The sequence below is a fragment of the Mauremys reevesii genome, linkage group 4 (assembly GCF_016161935.1).
Source record: "Mauremys reevesii isolate NIE-2019 linkage group 4, ASM1616193v1, whole genome shotgun sequence".
NCBI classification, from domain to species: domain Eukaryota; kingdom Metazoa; phylum Chordata; order Testudines; family Geoemydidae; genus Mauremys; species Mauremys reevesii.
The window spans coordinates 5,036,922-5,055,802 of NC_052626.1; the positions used below are offsets into that span (position 1 = coordinate 5,036,922).

At 41.8% G+C, this 18,881-nt stretch overlaps 1 protein-coding gene across 10 annotated transcripts in view; it reads right to left on the minus strand.

The window, feature by feature from the left end:
- The window catches only part of MDGA2 (MAM domain containing glycosylphosphatidylinositol anchor 2), a 632,812-nt gene that overhangs the window by 439,615 nt on the left and 174,316 nt on the right, over window positions 1-18,881 (minus strand). For 5 of the 10 annotated variants that reach the window (XM_039537891.1, XM_039537890.1, XM_039537888.1 and 2 more), the window contains exon 1: window positions 12,927-13,044. The exons of 4 other annotated variants lie outside the window; for them this stretch is intronic. In XM_039537891.1, the coding sequence (XP_039393825.1) occupies window positions 12,927-13,002 (76 nt within the window). In that variant the 5' untranslated portion in view covers window positions 13,003-13,044. Of the gene's footprint in view, window positions 1-12,295; window positions 12,337-12,926; window positions 13,045-18,881 lie in introns of those variants that run through there. One more of the 10 variants, XM_039537893.1, reaches the window with a different exon arrangement.

The following is an 18,881-nucleotide window of genomic DNA, read 5'->3' on the forward strand; positions in this document are numbered from 1 at the left end:
TCAATACCCCCCACAATACACCTTCCAAAATCCATGGATCCTACACATCCCTAACACAACATGTGGCGTACCTCATCCAGTGCACTAAATGCCTCAACAACAATTACATGGGTGAAACCAGACTATCACTACATTCTCTCAAATGAACTCACACAGGAAAATGATAAAGGACAATGTCATAGGTCTCACCCCCACTTAGAGCTGTTGGGTTCCAAAATGGGGACCTGCCTTGGTTTCCCTCTAAACTAAAATCCTAGTTTAGATCTGGTAAAAGCTGCCACCATTATGAGGTACGCTTTTAAAAGACTCACCTGGGAGCTTAAATTCATGACTGCTAGACTCCAAAATCATGGACTGAACAGACACACTGGATCCATGGCTCATTACAACAATCTGAAATAACCCACTTCCTCCCCCCTCCCATTTCCCAATAGAGATATCGGGATCCAACTACAGAGGGATGCCTCCCTTTTCCCCTTTCCCTGAGAATCCACCCAAGGAAAGATCAACCAAGTTCTTAACAGAAAATATTTATTAAAGAATAAAAAGAAAGTAACTTGTCTCTGTAACCCAAGATACAAAAATACAGGGTCTAAACTTATCAATCTCTGGAGAGAATCCCCCCTCCTTTCTTTCTCAGTAAAAGCAAAGTAACAGCAAACAGAAAAAGAATTTCCTTCAGCAAACACACAATTGCAAATGTAGACATCAAATTATAAGACTAATCCGCCTTTCTAATTAATACTCAGTATTGGATAGTAGGAATTACTCCAGGAGAACTTGGAGACATGACTGGCCTCTCTTAGATCCAAAAAGAGCGCTCTAACAAAGAACACAGACAAAGGCTTCCCTCCACAGAGATTTGAAATTATCTTGTCTCTGATTGGTCCTCTGGTCAGGTGGTCATCAGGTACTGCATGTTAACCCTTTACAGGTAAAAGAGACCTTAACCCTTAACTATCTGTTTATGACAGACAAAAACACCACATCCCCTGTGGGTGAACACTTTTCACAAAGCGATCACTCCAGATCTGACCTATCAGCCCACATCCTCAAAGGAAATAGACTCATAGACTTTCAGGTCAGAAGGGACCATTATGATGTGCACAACGCTTTTAAAAGACTCACCTGGGAGCTTAAATTCATGACTGCTAGACTCCAAAAATCATGGACTGAACAGACACACTGGATTTATGGCTCATTACAACAATCTGTAACCCACTTACCCCCCCTCCCCCCGTTTTTGTCCCATGACTGCAGAGGTGTCAATGGGCCACTCTACCTTGAATGGTCCCCCACAATATGCTAACTACTTATGTGAAACAGTCTGTTCCACCTTGCATGTTGCTGTGAGGCTGAGAATTCCTTTCCCAGATCTGAACAAGAGCTCTGTGTGGCCTGAAAGCTTGTCTCTCTCACCAACAGAAGTTGGTCCAATAAAAGATATCACCTCACCCACCTTGTGTGTCTCAAACCCTGGGACTAACATGGCTACAACTACCCTGCATCTAAGACTTGTGCTCATCTAGTGAATGAACAGAAACATAGCAAATGGCCTAGCAACATGGCCAAATAGAAGTAGCCAATTTTAAATAGTGAATACTAATGAACTGCTCAACCACAATCTAACCACCGGGAATTATTCATCGGCAAATAATTTCAAACCAATACATTGAAGAGAACCTGTAACTATTTACAGACAATTAGCAAGCAGAGAGGTGAATTTTTCCACCATGGATCTGAAAGTTTATTGAAGTCAGCGGAAAGACTCCCATTAACATCAATGGCCTCTGGATCAAGCCCTAGACAAATTGTTAATTATTACAAAGTTAATTAAAATAATGATTTATCCAGCTGTCTTGGTGTTTTTAGACAACATGCTGATAAGCTTCTCTTACAGATTATTAAAAACAAGAGTGTTAACATGAAACCGTATACTGCTTCCAGGAGCACCAAGTGCTGCAGCACCACTAAACAGAATGTTCACTACGCTTTGCCTTGATCCTTCAGAGAGTTTTCAGTCTGTAAGGTTCCACTTATAACCACGCTAATTCACACTTAACTTTCCTAGTAAGATGTCATGAGACAACCGTACCTAATGCACTGTTCTTCCTTGCAAGGCCCGCGAGCCAGTGGTGGCTCCCATCGACCCTCAGTGCGGCTCCCTAAGTTCCCTCTAAGCTGCGCGGCCGTGCAGCAGGCTGTAAAGCTCTAAAGGGCCACGCAGCAGGGACCTGGAGAGGAGGGATGTGGGGGGGGGGGGCGGGAAGTGGGGAGGGGAGCAAGTTGGGGCTTGCACGGCTGCTGTGGGCCTCTCCCCCGGCCCCAGAGCTCCCTGCTGCCGGCAGGGGGGAGAGAAACGCCCTCCCCTGGAGTTTTGTGCTGCCTGCTGGCAGGCGGGAAAGAGGGCCCCTTTTCCAGAGCTAGCTGCTGCCGGCAGGGAGAGGGCTGGGGGTGGCGGGGAGTCCTCTGGCCCCAGCCCAGGGGCAGCCTGCCTGCACCCCAAACTCCTCATCCCCAGCCTCACCCCAGAACACCCACCCCCAGCCCTCACCCCCCCGCATCCCAACCCTCTTCCCCAGCCTGAGCCCCTTCCTGCACCCCAAATCCCTCATCCCCAGCTCCACTTGAGAGCCCTCCCCTCAGCCAGAGCCATCATCTCTGCACCCCACCTTCTGCCCTACCCTGGGCCAGGCCACCTTCCACCCTCCGAACCCCTCAGCCCCACTCCATGTGTACACTTTTCTACAAAGAGTGGCCTCCAGTTTTTGAAAATCTCTATTTTCTGAGTTATTTAAAAGTGGGCAAAAATAGTAGAAGTGGTTGCCAAATGTTTTCGCTTGAAACCAGTGATACCTTGCCCAACGTTACCTAGATGCCAGCCCAACACATTTGCTGAATTGTGTTCCTCTTTGAACTCAATTCACTTTAGACTGCTTGCTTTCAATAAAACTAAAGCTAACAAAATGCCATGAAAAGTTGATGCATACAGGCAGCAGTTACCAATTCCTTTAACAACCGTGGTTACTCATTTTACAAAACAAATGCTTAGTAAACCCACGGCCTTTACCAGAGGTCAACAAGAACATAATCATGACCTTGCTTTGCAGTAATAAAATAAAATAGAATCCCATGGTACTGAAGACTGGGCTTACTCTTGGTAAGAATCAAAAAATAAAATGCAATAAAAAACAGTGACAAAATATGATGGAGAGATTTTTTTCCTCCTACTGACTATTCTGCATGAACATAAACTGAAAGGATGATTCTTGGCCTGCATGTGATGTAATAATGAATACTGGAGACGGAGACAAACTACCTGGAGATGTAAAGCATTCCTCTGACCAGGCAGCACTGGTCTCTGCTATGCAGTACATTTCCTAGTGTTCTGCCTCTTCACATCCTATAATTCTAATAGACAAAGGCACTGATCCTGAAAACACTTTTGCAGGTGCTTAACTTTATGAATACAAGTAGTTCCATTGACTTCAAGGTACTAGCTTATGGAACACAGGAGGCTTTTAAGCAGCATTTGAGGATATCAAGTGGACTATCCCTTGCTCCCAGTACATATGCAAAGATCTGCCATAGCCTGCCAGTCTCAGACCTCCTTCTCTGGCACCCGTTTTTGTTGTTTGCCTGCAGGTTACCCTCAATCAGATTTTCCATTGTTAGTCTACTGGTCCTATTAGCCATGCAAGTTGAAATATATCCTGTCCACCTTCCAAAGATAATGTCTTGTTGAAAGACATGATCTACATCCCCTTTGAAGAAGGAATAATAAAGTAAAAGAAAGAATCCAAAATAGTTGAGACATCTTTTGTTGCCAAAACAAAAAATGCTGTTTTCATCTTGAGTACACTCAAGTCTTGAAAATGAAATATTCCTTGTGTGTAAAAGCTGGCAATTTTAATTTCCCGTAATACTATTATGATGATGATGATTATTAATTTCTACTGCGGTAGTGCCTGGGATCCTCAGTCATGGACAAGTACCCCACTTTACAAACACAGAACAAGAACCTTAATGCTGCTTTTTGATTTATTAAGAGTAGAACAAATGTGCTATATATTACCTTTTGAGTTGGGTTAATTTTCCTTGCTATTCTTTTTTTAGCAAGATGGAGATGGATTGCTGCATAGGGATGGTACCAACATCTAAAGCCTAAATTTAGTATTTAAAAAAAAACAGTTTGTGTTTTTATGCTTTTAAATGTCATATACAATTACAATATTTTAAAACAGTCATCAAACCAAATTCAACTAGTATAAATCTGGAGTAAGTCTATCACCAAAAATGGAATTACACTAACATAAAACATACAGCTTGCTAAATTCTACTTAAGTATAAAAATAAATCCTATCTTGATAATCACTAATAAAAAGAACTAAATAATCAGTACTCCAGTTTGCAGTATGAAATATGATTTTTGTAAATGTGCTAGTTAAAACTTTTTTCAATCATAACTTAGTATCTTCTAACAGTGATTTATCCTCAAATAGAAAACATTTATATTCATAAAATATTTATCAGGATTTTTAATTCAGTAAATTATCAGCAATTATAATTTTCAGAGCTTCTATCCAAAAACATTATTAATTATTATTATTATTATTTGCTGACAAGCATAAAAACATGTTTTCTCCTTTACTTTAGCCATAGCATATACACAAATGTAGCAGGAACAATGGAAATAAATAATGCTGGTTTTCAGGCCCACATGATGTGAAACAGCGCTGGTTCAAGCAAAACAACTAAATCCAGATTTCAAATCCTGCAGAGTTCAAGGTGGTTTAGATTCCTGGTTTCGGTCTGGCCCATTTTACAAAGAGGGCAATTTGCAAATTCAGATCTAGATCCAGGTCTGGATCTCAAAGAGTCCTAAAGTTTCTAGGTATAGAGTCTGATTGGATGGATGTGACACAAGATGGGAATTCAGGAGACCTGGGTTCCATTCTGGATTTACTGCTGACCTGTGCAATCTGGGGCAACTCATTTAACCTCTCGGCCTCTCTTTCTACCTCTGTATAATGGGAATAATTATTTGCAGTGCTTTGAGATCTACAGAAGAACACTGTAAGCTCTGTGTCATTATTCAGATCCAGGTTTTGCATCAGACTCATCTCTAGCCTTAGTATATAACTTTAATCCCTGACGGTGAAAGGCACCCTGCTGCAGAGGGCCAGCACAAGGCAGGTGTTAAGTGGAATTTAAGTAGCACCTAGACCTTGTGCCAGGCCTCTGTGCCATGTAGGGTGACCAGATGTCCCAATTTTATAGGGACAGTCCTGATTTTTGGGCCTGTTTCTTATATAGGCTCCTATTGCCCCCCACCCCCTGTCCTGATTTTTCACATTTGCTGTCTGGTCACTCGAGTGCCATGGTGAATTTCACTCTAAGGCCTTGCGTGGGGATATAGTGCTTCATAGAGCCTCGAATGGACCTGCTATACTGGGGTGAACTTCACCACAATGGCCTGATGAAGCCATTTCATGTCAAGTGACAATCAATCTTGTGCAAAATAAAACACTGCCGTGGTGTGAGGACATGGGGTCCTACTTTGTGGCTGCAGTACAGTGCACCTCTGTGGATTGAGGAAACACCATAACGAAGATCTCAGGAACCAAACCGAGATTCCAGTGATGGTAAGCACCTGGCACATGTGAATCTGTATCTGTACCTGTCCTTCACTGCAGTATACCCACATGGAAATACCGAGCCATAGCAAAATTACCCATGCCCAGAGAGTGTGTTTTTTTTGACAAAGAACACAGGAAATGGGAGGATGGATAAATATGTGTCATCTTGACAAGGAATTTTCTTCTACAAGGAAGATCATGCAAAAAAAAAAAAAGTAACAGCAAATAGAACAAGTTATTTTATAGCTTTTTCCCAGTTCACAGCTTATATTTAAGAGAATTATGATAGAACTGGCATTTCAACAGCATTCAGTAACCACTGTGATGGGCAAGCGTTTCACAGGGAAAATAAATGATGGAAAATTGCATGCACTATCATTCTTCTCCCCCCCGAGGAAAATACAAGAAAATGTCAACAGCTGTAAAACATTATTGTAATAGTTTCTTGTCTGAATCATTTTAAACAATATATTCATACAATGGGAAAACATTTTTAAAAAGATGCAAGACACATTAAGACGTTTTCAAAATTCTTAACTCCTGTGGTTTTGTCTGTTCACTATATTCCATTGTAGTGTTCCTTTATACTGACTGTATTTTTAATTCAGTGTTAGCTTGGTTATGTCATAGACTCTTTTGGGTTCTCCTTGTCCTACTAACGTGAATTAAAATATAACACTCCCTGTCTACACTCGGGTTTAAAATGTGTTAGCAAACACAACAACTTTTTACTCTAGTTTGGACAAGCCCTTAGTGTTTTGTGCTGCAACATCATAGCCTCTGAGCACTCTTCTACATTAGTTACATTGGCAGAGTGAGATCCCTAGTAGACTTCATGGCATCTCTTCACCTCTTTCTCTTTATGGGATTCTCTGCTGAGGGGTAGGGTATTTTTTTTTAAGAGGGAAGGAGGTCAGAGGTAGCAGTTGTCTCATTCGGTTTATGGTGCAGAAGAAGGCTTTCAACATGACCTAAGGGTCATCACAGTTGGATTATCTCAGAAGTTTATTCCACAGTCCGAGAATGCCTTATCCGCTGCTCTCCTGTGCTTTCTGATCTGCACTGCCCTAGAAAAATGCAACTAGCATAGCAGTTTCTAAGCAGAGATGCAATGTCAAATGTAGCTGGACTTTGACCCATTAATGGCTTTGAAGTTCAGGACCAAGGCATTGAACTAGCAGCAAGAGCCAACTGGGAGCTGGGGAGGGAGGGGAACAAAGGCAAAGGCAAGATGGACTCATGGCAGCCTGAACTTCTATAACTGTGTTCTGAGCAAGTTGGAGTGTTTCCACTTGTTTTCTGATCCAACTTCAGACACCGTGAATTACAGTCTGGAGGTGACAATGCCTGGATCATTGTGGCCATGAATTTATCTGCGAGCAAGGGAGGAGGTTTCTCATCTGAGCTGCCCATTTGTTTCTTGGTGAAGTTCAAAGAGGTTGGTTCTTATCTACAAAGCCCTTAATGGTATTTTGAGAGCTTGTCTCTCTCACTGTCTCTCCTCAGGTCAGTTGTGATCACCAGTCATTTCCTGAGACTGAGCTCTTTGAGACAAGTGGGTTACTCTCTTATGGACAATCCAGGCCTCTGGAGCCCACCACACCTTGCGCAAACGGCCAAAGCCAGAGTTTAGTGTGTTCCAGAAAGCAGCACAAGATCTATCTGTACTCCCTGACGATGGGGGCTATACACAGATGGCAGGGTAGGGATGTACTATTATAGAGTCCTTTGACAGAGATGTAAGCCATACATTTTGAATTTCATTCATTCATGGCATCCAGAGGCTGAGTCAAGGTCACTATTAATGATTTCAATAGATAAAAAAAATAAATCAGTAAAACTTTGTTTGAGAACAGACAACTTTCGTGCAAGTAGGAAGCACTCTTAAAAGGGAGCATTTCTCTTTGGGGGTTATACTTCAGCACCACTTGTAGAGCTTGGCATGACAACAACAGAGCACTGAGTAACTTTAAGAACAGCAAACAATTGTTGTGAGCACATTTGTAAACTAAATATATTAGAAATCCAGTAGACTTCTGAAGATGAGCTGAATATTTGGCTTGGTTTTGAACAGCCCCCCAAATATCTGCCTAGATATTCAAATATATGAAGACAGCCTGGTTTGGCTTGTCCTCACTATAAATGTTTCAGTCAGGCCATGCACTCGCTTAACAGTCTGGGCCTGATTCCAACCCACTGAAATTCATGTGAAACACTCTGGTCTTCAGTGAGTTTTGTTTCAGACTCTTACTCCAGAAGGGATTTTTTTTAAGGTTAGCCTGTAACCGGGTTCCTTCAGGCTCTGTACCTCTTTGTAGTTAGAAATATGCAAAGAGTTTTCCCGTGAACTGTGGCAAAAATCTGTCCATGGCTAATCATGTAAAGCAATGTTTTCAAGCATGCCGTTTGTTTTTACTTAACGGTGATTAAAAGCACAGTGTTAGCATCTGACTTGACCCCGCTGAAGTAAACATTTTTCCTGTCAGCGTGTAGCAGCAAACCTTTCCACGGGGACAGAAAGCAGCACTGCTGCGAGTCTGCTGCAGACGAATGAGCCGCACGGTCAGAAGAAAGCGGCAGGTGGCAGCACACACAGATTTGGATTGTTTCCATGGTTTTCGATAGATTTCATTAACAGTCGTGTGGAACATGGTCCTGTCAGGGCCAAAAACGTGGTTTCTCCCCTTTGCCAAGGCATTCTCTTACACCCCATGATTCCTGGCATTTAACACCAGTGCCCACACACATACACAGCCCAGAGAAGCATCCCACAGGATGAGGAGTGTTTTCCTGTTCCCCCAAGCAGCCTGTGTTCACAGCAACGTGTCAAAAGAGCTTAGAATTATCTTGTGCACAAAATGAGCCAGACAGAGCCAGAGCCACTCCACACAAATGGATTTTTTCCCCAACTCCCATAAACTAAAAGAGCTTTTACTGCTGCTTTTGTCTACTTGTAGTTCACCCTTTTTCTTCCTAATTGCTTATTCATCTCCTATGTGCACTGTTTCAGGAGATGATTGAATTGATACCTGAAATGCATGTTATAGGAAGATTTATCTAGTATGCCCCACAAGTTTGTAAGAATATTTACTATGAGACCCTATTACATTTCTGTAAGGCCCACTGAATCATCCGCATTAAATTCAATCAATGTTTTTTTCATAAGGATTCACTTTTAAAATGTTGCATGACCGTGAACTCTGGACACTTGTTTATCTCTGTCTCTCTTTCTATAAATGTGTCACCAGCTTTTTTGGGTCATGTATTTAAAGGGTCTCTCTCTGTTTTGATTCAAACAAGTCAAAAAGCTATTTACCCTACCTCTACCTTTAATTTTAATATTCTTCCATTTATTTTAATTACACTTGTGTATTGCCCAAAGAGCAACAGAAGAAATAAAAAGTTAGTACACCCAATGTTCCTGTAACTAATGCACTGAATTGCAGCCAAGAATTCCTGCTCATTTTGCTAAGGAAAAAAAAATATCCATCTATTTCTCTGAATCTGATAGGTAAACCCCACAATAGCTGAAGTCAATTGGACTACGCACATTCTGAAATTAAGCCCATGAGTAAGTGTTTGCAGAAAAGGGTCTTAGAATCATAGAATCTCAGGGTTGGAAGGGACCTCAGGAGGTATCTAGTCCAACCCCCTGCTCAAAGCAGGACCAAACCCCAGGCAGATTTTTACCCCAGTTCCCTAAGTGGCCCCCTCAAGGAGTAAGCTCACAACCCTGGGTTTAGCAGGCCAATGCTCAAACCACTAAGCTAACCTTCCCCCCATTACATCGTTGGTCTGTAACTTTTCATAAGACAACAATGGCTTACTGAGTTCAGGACAAGGCTAATTTTTAAGAAACCCCACTCAAGAATGTTTTATTCATGGGACAAAACTGACGCACTTTTATCATCATATATAATCCTGTTTGTCATGTCCTTGAAAACATATGCCCTGATCCTGCAAAGATTTACACATATTTCATCCCTCAAGGTCACCATGGCCCCAATAGCCACAGGGAGTGGAAGGGCACAATGATAGAACGTAGCCACCTTTGCCTCCCTTTCCCAGGCCCTGGCCCAGTAGCCACTTGGCTGCACCCAAAGATTGGACCTGAGTTCTTCATTTTAATTATCTAGATTCCCAAACTAAGCATCAAGAACAGGCGGCAATCAGTAAAGAGTCATGATAGTGTAACGGTTCCTTATACATTCCTGGTTTTTATGGGGTGCCCATTAGTCATTCATGTGTTGTGTTACTCACTGGATCACTAAGGACTATGTACAGCAGGGAAATGACACACTCAGTCTCTGTGGAGGAAGGAAGGAATGGCTTGTCTTTTGTGTACCTACAATGGACAAATTATCTCCGAGATCTTCTAAGGAAAGTCATTGATGTTGGTTAGAGAGGCAGCTGCTTATCCATCTTTACAGTGCAGGGACTGTGCTGGCCAGGAGCCAGTAAAACAAGTGACAGTGAGAAAACTGTGGCCAACGGAATAAAGACCCAACCATTTCCAATGATGTAATGGAAGAGGTGGGGCTCTTTTGGAGTGTTGAGTGAATGAAGATGAAAGACACAGTAAGAATTCCATATTAAAATACTCTCAGTGGTTATGATTCAAGATACTGGTAAAAATTATGTGGGGAAACAAAGGAAAATGACTGATAATGAGTGGTTTATTGAATGATAACGAACAGCACTAAAGCAGCTTAATAAAATGGTCACTACTACAATAAAAATGTGAATGCAGTAATCAAGTCAGAATACAGCTATAAGAAAGTGACAATTACAAGGTGATGAGTGCTCAGGAGAGGGCACTGTTCATTATGGGATGAAAAGAAGGTACTGATTATATACAAAAACATACTAAAAGATGAAAAGAGGAAATTACTGCCCTGAAGCTAATGTACCTACTGGAATATACCTGGAGGGGGCTGGCTATGCCATATCTTCTGACCACTCGCTGAGCTTATACAGAATCACCAGATCCAGAAATGGCCTCAATTACTGTATATTAAAGAGATATTTAGCAGCTTCTTCATTAACACGCTTGCATAATTCTTTTGAAGGATATAGAAAGTTATTTAAGGAGCAGACCCTGTGACAACCTGGGAAGAAACAGCAACTCCTTGGGTAATGTGGAATGCACTTTTAAGATCCTTCTTTAGACCCACATTACTATTTGTATTACAGTGTCTGTCAAAAGTGCACGATCAATCCAGTTTATCACACAGCCCTGCATTGCATCACAATATCATCAACATTATATATGCAATTTTACTCACCCCCCCCTTAAAATGGAAATATCAGGGAAAAGACAGTGTTTCAAACACATTTCTTTAAAGCTAATCAAAAATAGATTTGATTGAACTACAGAGGTAGACTTGAGACTGCTCCTAGTTAATGCCTGCTGACCACAGATATTTCCAGACCAATGAATCCAGACTTATTTTGCTGCATTTACAATTTTCAATGCACCAATCACTTAGGGTTTTGAATTACAACTTGCTGGCCTGTTCGAAGTAGCGAGCACTTGCACAACGTCTGCATGAGCTCCTAACAAACTGCTGCTTGGGACTGTTACTGAATAATGGAAATTGTGGCAGAGAAAAATCACCCCTGGATGAGCAAGAGTAGTAAACCCTAAGGGTATTTTAACAGCAAACACTGTTGCTGAAATCTAACAGAGGAAGTTGAAACCAGCTGCAGGATGCTCACTGCAGAAGCCTTAGCCCGCCCACCACAAAGAGACCCAGGTACGCTCTCACCTTAGGGGAATGCCTGCCTGGTGTTCTCTGGATCTAACAACCCAAGACAAGCCACCAGGACTCTTCCTGGCTAGGAGCCACCATTTTGGAATCAATCAAGTGGACCTGGACCAGCTGGTGCTTTATAGCTTCACACAGCGCTAGCCGGTGGCAGAAATGGGGTATTGCAAACTATTGAGATGAATAAGGAACAGTAACTGCTTAACTGTCCCCTTTCTCTCCTTTGTTTCTTTTGCCCCTTCCCTGCTCTTCTTCTATCCTGAATGGGTGCTGCTGGTCTCCCCTTGCTTGCTGTTAGTCAAAGGAGCAAACTGGTTTAGCTGAAGAAAAAAACAAACCAACCATGTGCTTTATCCATGAATCAGACCATGGAAAGACAGCAGGGTTGAAAGGAAACAGATCCAGAAGCCTCTAACATCATCACTGAGCACCTGGGCAAGGCTATTCAGGCCACACCTCAGAGGCAAAAACTTTGTAAGGCACAGTAATTACCTGAAGCTCAATTTTTAAAAGCAGAAGTGACCATTTGATCATCTAGTCTGACCTCCTGTATATCAGAGGAAAATTGTGTGAGCCACAGATGTATCACTACATAGACAGACAAATCAGGGATTTGAACCTGTGGCCTTACATAGTTAAGGGAAGGGGCCCACACCTAGGCCACAGAGCCACACCTTTTGAGTAAGCTTGCAGTCTCAATCACAGCACACTGTTTAATCCTGACTAGCCCTGATTAGTCCCAATCTCCATCCTTCTCCCCCACACTGCAAACCTCAGCTCCACGCACAGGAGGAGCACTCACCCTCTTCAGTTACAAGCAGGGCAGAGGCCTCACAGAGAGCTTTGAAGGACTGAATTGTGGATTGAGTGTCCAAACGTAATACTCACCTGGGCGAACTGTATTCATCGGGATAGACCCGAAGCTTGAGTCATAGCCCTGAGGGAAATAGTTGAAGTCAATGTATAGAGTACTAGATTTTAAAGCCAAAAGGAACCATCAGGTCATCTAGTCAGACTCCTGTATATATAGGGTTATTCAATTTCACTCAGTTACCCCTCTGTGGAGCCCAGTAACTTGTGTTTGACTAAAGCACACGTTGCAGAGAGGCATCCAGTCTTGATGTGAAGACATCATGAAATCTACTATTTCCCTCTGTCATTTGTTCCAGTGGCTCCAGCAGTTAAATGCATGTGCCTTCTTTCTAGCTTGACCGTGTCTGGCTGCAGGGTCCAGCCATTGGCTCTTGCAATGCCTTTCGCTGCTCGGGTGAAGAAGTCTTTAGTACCGGGTATTTTCTCCCTATGAAGGTCTGTACACACTGTAATTAACTCACTTCTCAGTGATACACTAAGCAGATTGAGTTCTTTATATCTCTTACTCTGAAGTATTTTCTCCAGCCCTTTTGTCTGCACCGTCTCTAATTTTTCAACCTTCTTTATAAAATGTGGACACCAGAACTGGACACAGTCTGCCAGTATTGGGCTCATCAACATTGTACACAGAGGTAAAACCACCCACCTACTCCTGCTCCCTCGTTCATGCATCCAGAGATCTCCTGTGCGCTTTTTGCCACAGCAGTGCACTGGGACCACATGTTCAGTTGCTTCTCTGCTATAACCCCTGTGAGGCTGGCAAACCAGATGCCAACTCAGGTCAGAACCCCAGGCCCATTCACATGTGTGTTAGTACAGATCACAGTGTTAAATGACTAAGTGGGTATTCAGCTGTTTAAACTTCATGAAAACTAATGGAATGTTACATGCATTGTTTTCACTTATCTTGTTATAATTGTAATAGCAATCCCTTGTTATAATGTAATAGCAAACATTTACATTGTGTATACCCCGTGTCTAAATAACCCACCAAAGAAATCTTGTGAAATGCTAAGGAAGGACTTAAGGGCTTTAACAGAAAATGCTAATTTCAAATTTTATGCAAGGGCTCAGTGCATTCCTCACTCGTCATCATCACCACAGGAAAAGCCCACATGGGTAGAGACGCTATCAGCTTGTCTTCTGTCAGAAGAAGCTATACATATGGAGTCAAAGACAGATCCTGGATCTCTGACTGTTTGGACTCTTACAGGGAGGTGTACCAGATGCAAAGTGGAGATCCCCAAAGACAATCTGGATACCTTGAAAGCCTTTTGGGAAACTAGCAGTTTATTACATCACTGCCACCAGGTGGAGTTACAAACGGTGATTCACCTCTGCATATATTTTGCCAGCTTTAACCTCTCAATAACTCCCATTTCCTTTTCTCAGCTAATAATCTATAGTTAGGTTGCTGTAGATTTGGCTGCCAGCGTTGTCTTTGGTGTAAGATCTGGAATACGAACTGGTCTGATGTAAGTGGTTGGTCACTTGAGACTGGGAGAAACCTGCTGTGGTGTGATTTTAGGTTTAAATCACCTTTTATCACCCAGTTCAGTTTGTGTGAGTGGCAAGACAGGCTGGAGCGTCTGTGACTCTATGGTAAAACTGGTATAGCGATCCAGGAGTGCACATTTGTTCCTGGCCTGGGGAAATCTAATTCTAGAATGTACTACCAGCTTGGGGTATCTCCCCTATTTCTGACAGTCCATGCTGAGGTAGGCACTCACGGTTGTGAGTCACTCCAGACAGCGTGACAACCCCTATATCCTTTCCAGGATACATGCCCTGCAGTCCCTGTGCCTAGGTGTATCATTTTGCATTTGGCTGCATTAAAACACATGTTGTTTGAATATCTCCAGCTTACTAAGCAAACCAAATCACTGTGTGACTGCCCTGTCCTCCTCATTTATCACTCTGCTAGTCTTTGTATCACTCACAGATTTTATCAGCAATAATTTTACATTTCCTTCCAGATCACTGATGAAAATGTCGAATAATGTCCTTGCAGAACCCCACTAGAAACATCTGCATTTGAAAATGTTTCCCCACTGACAACTACTTTTCGAGATCTATCAGTTAGCCATTTTTAATCCATTTAACATGTCCTCTGTTGATATTGTATAGTGCTATTTTTATCAGAAGGTCAGGCAGTACTAAGCCAAATGCCTTACAAAAGTCTAAATTTATTACACTTACCTTTATCAACCAATTTTGTAATCTTGTGAAAGAATGAAATCAGGTTTGTTTGACAAGACCTATTTTACAGAAAACCATGTTATCTGGCATTAATTATGTTCCTCTCCTTTAATTCTTCTTTATCCATTATTTTGTGCTGGATGCAATACCTTTTCTATTTTAAAAAATCATCTATAATTTTTAGAAATTCTAATGATGTTTTATTACTGGCTGCATAAGGCCTCCAGCATATGTCTCCCAAAGTGAAGTCCCCAGTAACACCGCATCTTTCTTTCCACATTACAGACAGGCGTTCAGAGAGTAAGTCATCCTGTTCTCTGGTTTGCTTTGATGGTCTGTAACACTCCCCACCCAGTACCCGCTCCTGGGCTTTGTTAGCTAGTACATCGAGCCACATGCATTTAAGACACTGTGGTTGTAAGTTATCAGTAATTCTAAAACAAATAATGGGTGTTTTTAATGTAGAGCGCCCACCCCAGACACCGCTTTTGCCCACTTTCTCCTTTCTGAACAGGCTAAAACTACTGATTTTAATGTTCCCGTCATTCCTATTGTCCCACCAGCTTTAAGCAATGCCAATTATATCAAATGTCTTCTGATGAATGAGGATTTCCAGTTCCACTAATCACCTACATTCCTAGCACCTGTATGAAAACATTTCAAATATTTCTTCTCTTTGTATTGTCTTCTCTTTGTCATGTCCATTCACTTTGTTCGTGACATGCTGAGGCTATGCTGGTACTACATTTGCCTCCATAAGCACCCTCCCTGGTTTCAGTATGACGGGAGGGATAGCTCAGTGGTTTGAGCATTGGCCTGCTAAACCCAAGGTTCTGAGTTCAATCCTTGAGAGGGCCACTTAGGAATCTGGAGCAAAAATCAGTACTTGGTCCTGCTAGTGAAGGCACAGGGCTGGACTTGATGACCTTTCAAGGTCCTTTCCAGTTCTAGGAGATTGGTATATCTCCAATTATTATAAATGCCTTCCTGGCTGCTCCAGCAAGTCTTCAATTGAGAAGATTAGCCCCCAACACACACACCCCTGTGAGTTTCAGGCTGTCCTGTTCATTTAGGCCACCCTCCCATGGGAATGTGGCCCCATATGCCACAAAACCACACTGCTTGTCAAGATGAATAGGTGAGTCTCTCTCCTCTGTAGGGAAACTGAGCAGCTGTTTTTGTCCATTACATCTCCAGAAATTGACTCCACCAAGGTGGTCTCAAGCAATGGTCTCAAGTTGCAGTGGGGGAGGTCTAGGTTGGATATTAGAAAACCCTATTTCACTAGGAGAGTGGTGAAGCACTGGAATGGGTTACCTAGGGAGATGGTGGAATCTCTATTCTTAGAGGTTTTTAAGGTCCGGCTTGACAAAGCCCTGGCTGGGATGATTTAGTTGGGGATTGGTCCTGCTTTGAGCAGGGGGTTGGATTAGATACCGCCTGAGGTCTCTTCCAACCCTGATATTTTATGATTCTAAGTGGGGGAGGGAAGATTCCCTAAATCAGTGCATAAAAACCATGTAATCCCCAACACGAACGAGGCCCAGTGTTTGTGGTTTTCTTTCTTTAGTATTTTCTGGCAGAGACACAAAACGGCAGCAAGATGCAGCCACGGTGGTCACCTTCCTCCATGGTATTCTGAGAGATGGAGGCATCAAACTAGAGAAGCCAAATGAGGGAGCCCCAGAGTGTGGGAAAATCCTAAATACTGATTGAGCGACATCCTGCCTGTCAGAGCAAGTGAGGAGGAACTCACTGCATTTGGTGCTGCCAATGAACCATGGGGGAAAAATCATACTTAATTAATTAATAATATGCATTAAAATAAACCTTGATATCCATTGTAAAATACAACAGCAACCAATTAGAGGTCAAATTCCTGGATGGTACTGATTATTCAGTGAGAACTATGAAAAGGTCAGTGGAATGCTCACGAAGTAAAAAGCAATGTTGTCGTTTAAAGGAAAAATACTAATTAGAGTGTTGTTTTGATCACAGAATGAACACAGACACCTGGCCCTTATGCTACACATCCACCACCCTGGTTTTGCTCAAAAGCAGTTTGAAGAAAATGCTCAGTTCTACCCAGCGAAACACAAGGAAACATGTACGATGAAAGTCACACAATAACACAGCGAACACATGGTCCATTAAGATGGGTTTATGCCAAATATTTAGACAAATTTTCAAACGTGTGCAGACAATAGTATGTATGCGCTTTTCAGTGTAGTCAGTGCCATATGATAACCACCTACCCCAAATGGGGTTCCTAGATTCATATATTTTAAAGCCAGAAGGGATCTTTGTGGTCATCTAGTCTAATATCCTGTGCAACACAGGAAAAAAGACTTTCCTGAATTAATCCCTGCTTCAAGACCAATTGCTGTGCTTGAACTAGAGCAGATCTTTTAGAAAAATCATCCTATCGTGAGGTTAAACATTTCCAGTGATGAAGAATCAACCACAATCCTTGGGGTAAGTTGTTCCAATGGTTAGTTACCATCACTGTTAAAACATTGTGCTTTATTTCCACTCCGAATTTGTCTAGCTTCAACTTCCAGCCATTGGACCTTGTTCTACCTTTGACAGGTTGGCAGGAGGGATTAAAGGCAGGAATTTTGGTGCCACAGCACAGACCTGTAAAGCTAAAGGAGCAATGCTATTAATTGGTAGCAACAGTAGGCTGTTATCCTCTACATGGCCCAGCCACTATAGGAGGAGATGACAGACTTTGCCAGTGAGTTCCATACGTTAGTTGGGGTTGTGCAGACTTTGGGTGCTGCATAGACAGAAGTTGGGTGCCCATACTTTTGAATATTTGGGCCCTAATTTGTAAGAAAACATGATACACAGAATGAAATCCACAGAACAACAATGAAACTGCAGCTAATATGCAGGATACAAAAACTGTGTGATGGAGAAAATGACTGAAGAAGAGTGAAATAGTTAATGTATATGGGAAGGAGTGCACAGAAATACATGCAGTGTAGCAAGCTAGTGAATGCAGGTTAATAAAATACAACATGGTCAAACAGTTACATATGGTGAATGCAGCAGAGTAACCATAGTGAAATATTAGACATGCAAAGTTTAATAACTTGATGATCATCATCACACAGTGAATGTCCAGTTTTCATCAAATGCTTTGCTCATGGTGATATCAGCATAAGTTCAAAGACACATTAACAATGAAAAATATCTGATAGACCAGGTATATCCCAGAGTATAAATGGGAGATCTGCCTGATCTGTATTCTCTGTAAGTATTTTGCTAAGTTGGTATTGCTTTTAGTAGCTTGGAGGCATTCCATTCATAAGACTTCTCAGAAGCTCTTCAAACTCTTATCGCTGTGCTCTGAAGAAATTCAAATCCTGTAAAAACCAGAGCTACTGTAAACAGAGGTTCAGAAATGGATTTATTTTTGTAATCACACCCAAATATGAGCTCACTCTCTAGTTTATATATAACACTGAGACTGTACACACACACACACACACACACACACACAGCCAGCAAACAAAACCATTTCTAATAGCTATGCATCATGAAGAAGTCGTATTTCAAAACTATTTTCTGAATTCATTGCCAATATAAATAGTGACATTTTATCCTATGGGACAAAATGCAAATGAACTAAAGTACAATTGTGACGCGACACAATGCCTACAAAGCCAAACTGATTTGTAACTCCCTTCCCATCAAACTCTAAGTGCAAAAACTTCACAACATGCCCTGCAATTACAAATATCAAAGAAGGGGAATATTGCAAAAGAACTACCCTTGGCAGGATGGAGGCCTAGACAATCAAGTCTTGAGTGCTTTATGATGGTTTTAAGGGCCACTGGTTTGTGTGTGTTACTGAAATTGTAGTTTCTTGGGGACCACATGTTTGATGGCTGGCTCACAAATTATTTTTAAATTATTTGCTATAGCTCAGATAGTCCCTCCTGGCCTTAAAATCTGTTCATTTCACAAGGAAAATATCTTTATTAAACTTATTTGCACAATCTCTGTGTTTCTTTTTCGGAGCCAGTATCTTTGAAAATATTATGGTAGTGGGGGACAGGGGAATAATATATTGGAGAAGTATTCATCGTATTCATTCCTGCAATGCTTCTTCTGACCACAAATATTTGATAAGCAGAATTCAAGGCAGATTTTCATCTTTTTTTCTTCTCTCCATTAATTATTTTCCCATACATTGGATAAAATGGTTTGTTGTCTATAAAGTTTAATGTTCTACCATGTCTGTACATTTCATGAAGCCTTGAGAGGGACAGGAAGATGGTTATATGCTGATTATTTTTAATGTATTGTGCAGTGAAGGAATGTGTGCTTTGCATGACCAGTGGCGAATAATGCAAATGAAACAATGACACTATCCCCAGTCCTTAGCGTTGAA